General features: G+C 39.8%; 1 protein-coding gene across 1 annotated transcript; it reads left to right on the forward strand.

The window, feature by feature from the left end:
- Positions 1-1,129: 1,129 nt before the first annotated feature.
- LOC112505432 lies at positions 1,130-3,784 on the forward strand. Its single transcript, XM_025109342.1, has 3 exons — positions 1,130-1,271; positions 1,726-2,122; positions 2,989-3,784. Exons 1-3 carry the CDS (start codon positions 1,130-1,132, stop codon positions 3,782-3,784), a joined length of 1,335 nt encoding a protein of 444 aa, XP_024965110.1.
- Positions 3,785-4,032: the final 248 nt, after the last annotated feature.

A 4,032-nucleotide genomic window follows, 5' to 3' on the forward strand; every position in this document is an offset into this window, starting at 1 on the left:
CATAAGTCCTCAAGTTTACATATAACTATCTTATGTTTATTTTAATTGTTTTATTTGTTTTTCTTTAGGATCCGTTTTATTCTAGGAGTCTTTTATTTATTAGTTTAAATACCTTCATTGTTTACCCTTTTGGAATATAGATCAATTTATTATAATTCAATTCTCTACAATTGAATAGGGAGAGACTGCAGCCTCTTGAAAGCTATAGGGTTTTAATACTCTAATCTTGGCAACCTTTTGTCGACTCTTATCAAATTGGTATCAGAGCCTACCGCCGCTGTTCTGGATTAGTAATCGTGTTACTATCCATGAATTATTGTTCACGATCACTGTTTACGATTACTATTCACGCGATAATGACTCGATCAACAATATCGAGGATGGACGAGGTGGAGGGAAGCTTGGGAACGGTCCAAGAGGAGGTGAAGTCGCTGAAGGATGACATGCAGAAAGCGATCAAACAAATGGAAACAATGTTGATATTGCAAGAAGAAGCGCTTAGGAGAACGGAGAAGAGCGGGGGAGAGGATGAAAGCGAAGACAATGGACAAACAAAAAAGGCGGACTATCACGTAGAAAAAACTACGATACTGGTCAGTTCCTTGCGATAAGGGGGAGGTAACTAGAGTTACCTGTGTTCGAAGGGACAGACCTAGACGGTTGGATATTGAGGGTTGAAAGGTATTTCGCTCTAAACAAACTAACCAATGGAGAAAAACTAGAAATCTCGATCATTGCTTTTGAGGGTGACGCCTTGTTGTGGTTCTAGTGGGAGAATAAGAGGAGACCCATTAGGTTATGGGAAGAATTAAAAACATTATTGCTTCATCAGTTTAGACCAGTGGGGGAGGGATCTTTAGGTGAGCAATTATTGGCCGTTAAGCAAGACGGCACGGTGGCAGAATACAAAAGAAGGTTTGTTATGTTGGCAGCCTCGTTAGAAGATATTCCGGATGAAGTTTTGTTAGTCAATTCTTAAACGGGCTGAGTCCACAAATCTGGGCAGAAGTCCGCACCCTCGCACCGGTGGGATTGGGAAAGGCCATGGAACCATCTCAGAGGATAGAAGAAAAAAACAAGATTTTAGCAAGAATAAATAACCCAAAAGGTAGCTGATTGAACAAGCGTAATGGAGAAGGATATGTGGGAAACAAGGGATTTGTTGAACCCTCCAACAAGAGTAGTGGGCAGAGAGGAAAATTTGTCAGGGAATTTAGAAGGTTGTCCGATCAAGAACCTCAACAACGTAGGGCTCAAGGTTTATGTTACAGGTGTGATGAGAAGTTTTCTCCAGGTCACTGATGCAAAAAGAAAGAGCTTAGCGTGTTGGTGGTTCAAGAGGCGGAAGAGTACAACATCGATGAAGACGCGGAAATGGGGGAGATGACGGAATTGGCGGGGATAGAAACAGGAGAAGTGGAAGTATCATTGAATTCAATAGTGAGGACTGTCAACAACGAAGACTATGAAGCTAGAAAGAGAGGTAGAAGACCAAGGTAGTTGTTTTAATTGACAGCGGGGCTTCCCACAATTTTATAGCCACGATGTTAGTTGAGAAACTCGGGTTATCTACAAGAATCACAGAAGAATATGATATCTCAATGGGAGCGGGAAAAGCCATGAAGGGACGGGGAGTATGTTAAGGGGTGAAGCTAAGTATGCAAGGAATTAAAGTTGTGGAAGAATTTTTGCCCATCAATTTGGGGAACTCGGACATAATATTAGGTGTTAAATGGTTGACCTCACTGGGACCAACATGGGTGAATTGGCAAAACCAGGTTATGAGATTCAAAAAAGGAGGGGAAACCCTAACCTTAAAAGGAAATCCAACTCTTGACAGATCCCTAGTATCATTAAAATTGATGATGAAGACACTAAGGAATGAAGGACAAGGGGTGTTAATTGAATTAGAAAATGTGGAAGCTGAGAACAAGGGTAGCAAAACGTTATCGAACAACATGGAGAAACTAATAAAGGAGTATGAGGCTGTTTTTTGTATTTCAGATGGGTTGCCACCAAAAAGAGGAAGAGAACATGGGATTGTGCTTAAGCAAGGAGTAGAACCGATCAATGTTCGCCCTTATCGTTACCCACAATACCAGAAGGATGAGATCGAAAATTGGTCAAATAAATGTTGAGTGCAGGAACCATCCAATATAGCCAAAGTCCATTCTCAAGTCCGGTACTTTTGGTTAAAAAGGACGGGAGTTGGAGATTTTGCGTTGACTATAGAGCTTTGAATAAAAATACATTACCGGACAAATTTCCAATCCCGATAATTAAGGAGTTACTAGATGAATTACACAAGGCTGCTTATTTTTCAAAACTGGATCTTAAATCTGGCCACAGCAAATCAGAATGAAGGAGGAGGACGTACACAAGACCGCTTTTAGAACACATGAAGGCCACTACGAGTTTCGGGTTATGCCTTTAGGCCTATCCAATGCTCCGTCCACATTTCAAGCACTGATGAACGATATATTTCGATCTTTTTTAAGAAAATTCATGTTGATATTTTTTGACGATATTCTGGTGTACAGTAGGGACGAAAGTGATCATGTAAAGCACTTAAGGGGGGTCTTTAAGGTGCTGTTGGAAAACAACTTTTATTTGAACAGGAAAAAGTGTGAGTTCGGCCAAGAAGAACTAGTATATTTAGGGCACGTGGTCTCAAAAAAAAGGGGTGTCCATGGATATGACAAAAGTTGAGGCAATGCTCAAATGGCCAACACCAAAAATTGTAATTTTTGGGTTAAACATGGTTACTACAGAAAATTCATCAAGGGGTACGGGCATATTGCAAGGCCTTTAACGATTTGTTGAAGAAACAAGGATTCAAGTGGCAAAAGGCAGCTGATAACAAGGTACAAAGTGAGCGTATTTGCTTAACCGATCGATAGAAATAGGGCTTTTCTTAGCAGTTTTTGGAAGGAAATTTTCCAATTACAAGGTACGAAGTTAAAATTCACCATTGCATATCATCCACAGTCTGACGGACAAACGGAAGTTGTCATTTGTCAACCGCACCATTGAGCAGTACTTACGGTGTTTTACGTCAAACAAGCCACGACTATGGAAGAGGTGGTTGGCATGGGCTGAATATTGGTACAAAACCACATACCACAGCTCCATTTGTTGTTCACCGTTTAAAGCATTATATGGGAGAGATGCTCCAACAATATTGCAATTTAAAGAAGGCTCAACCGTTGTTCCAACCGTGGAGCAAATGTTAAAAGACATAGATGATGAGATTGATTTGCTACGAATGTTCTTAATGCAAGCACAACACAAAATGAAACAATCGGCTGATGGGCATAAGGAGGTAAATTTTGACGTTGGAGATACGGTTTTCTTGAAGCTTAGGCCTTACCGACAGAAATCTTTAAAGAAAAGCAACAACCAAAAGCTGTCTGCACGTTTTTATGGACCATTTAAAGTGGTAGGCAAGGTGGGAAGGGTGGGTTATCGCTTGGAATTGCCGGCATCTACACGACTCCATCCAGTGTTTCATGTCTCTCAATTGAGGAGAGCAACTGGACAGTGTGCCTCGTCAACAATAATGCCGAATCAACTAAATGACGATACGGAAATGATAGTAGAACCAGAAGATATCCTACAAGTACGAACAACACAGGACGGAAGACAAGAGGCATTAATCAAATGGAAGAATTTACTTGTGTTTGAAGCCTCCTGGGAAGATTGTGAAGCGTTGAAGATGCAATTTCCTTCTTTTCATCTTGAGGATAAGATGCAAGTCTTGCGGGGGGGTATTGATAGACTTTAGAGTATAAAGACATATTCAAGAAGGAAAGAAAGGAGGGCAGATTAATAAGATAAAGATAAAGCAAGTCTTGGATAAGTCATAAGTCCTCAAGTTTACATATAATAACTATCTTATGTTTATTTTAATTGTTTTATTTGTTTTCTTTAGGATCCATTTTATTCTAGGAGTCTTTTACTTATTAGTTTAAATACCTTCATTGTTTACCTTTTTGGAATATAGATCAATTTATTATAATTCAATTTTCTACA

The sequence above is a fragment of the Cynara cardunculus genome, unplaced genomic scaffold, assembly GCF_001531365.2.
Source record: "Cynara cardunculus var. scolymus isolate 2C unplaced genomic scaffold, CcrdV1 Un_Scaffold_10857, whole genome shotgun sequence".
Classification (NCBI taxonomy): domain Eukaryota; kingdom Viridiplantae; phylum Streptophyta; class Magnoliopsida; order Asterales; family Asteraceae; genus Cynara; species Cynara cardunculus.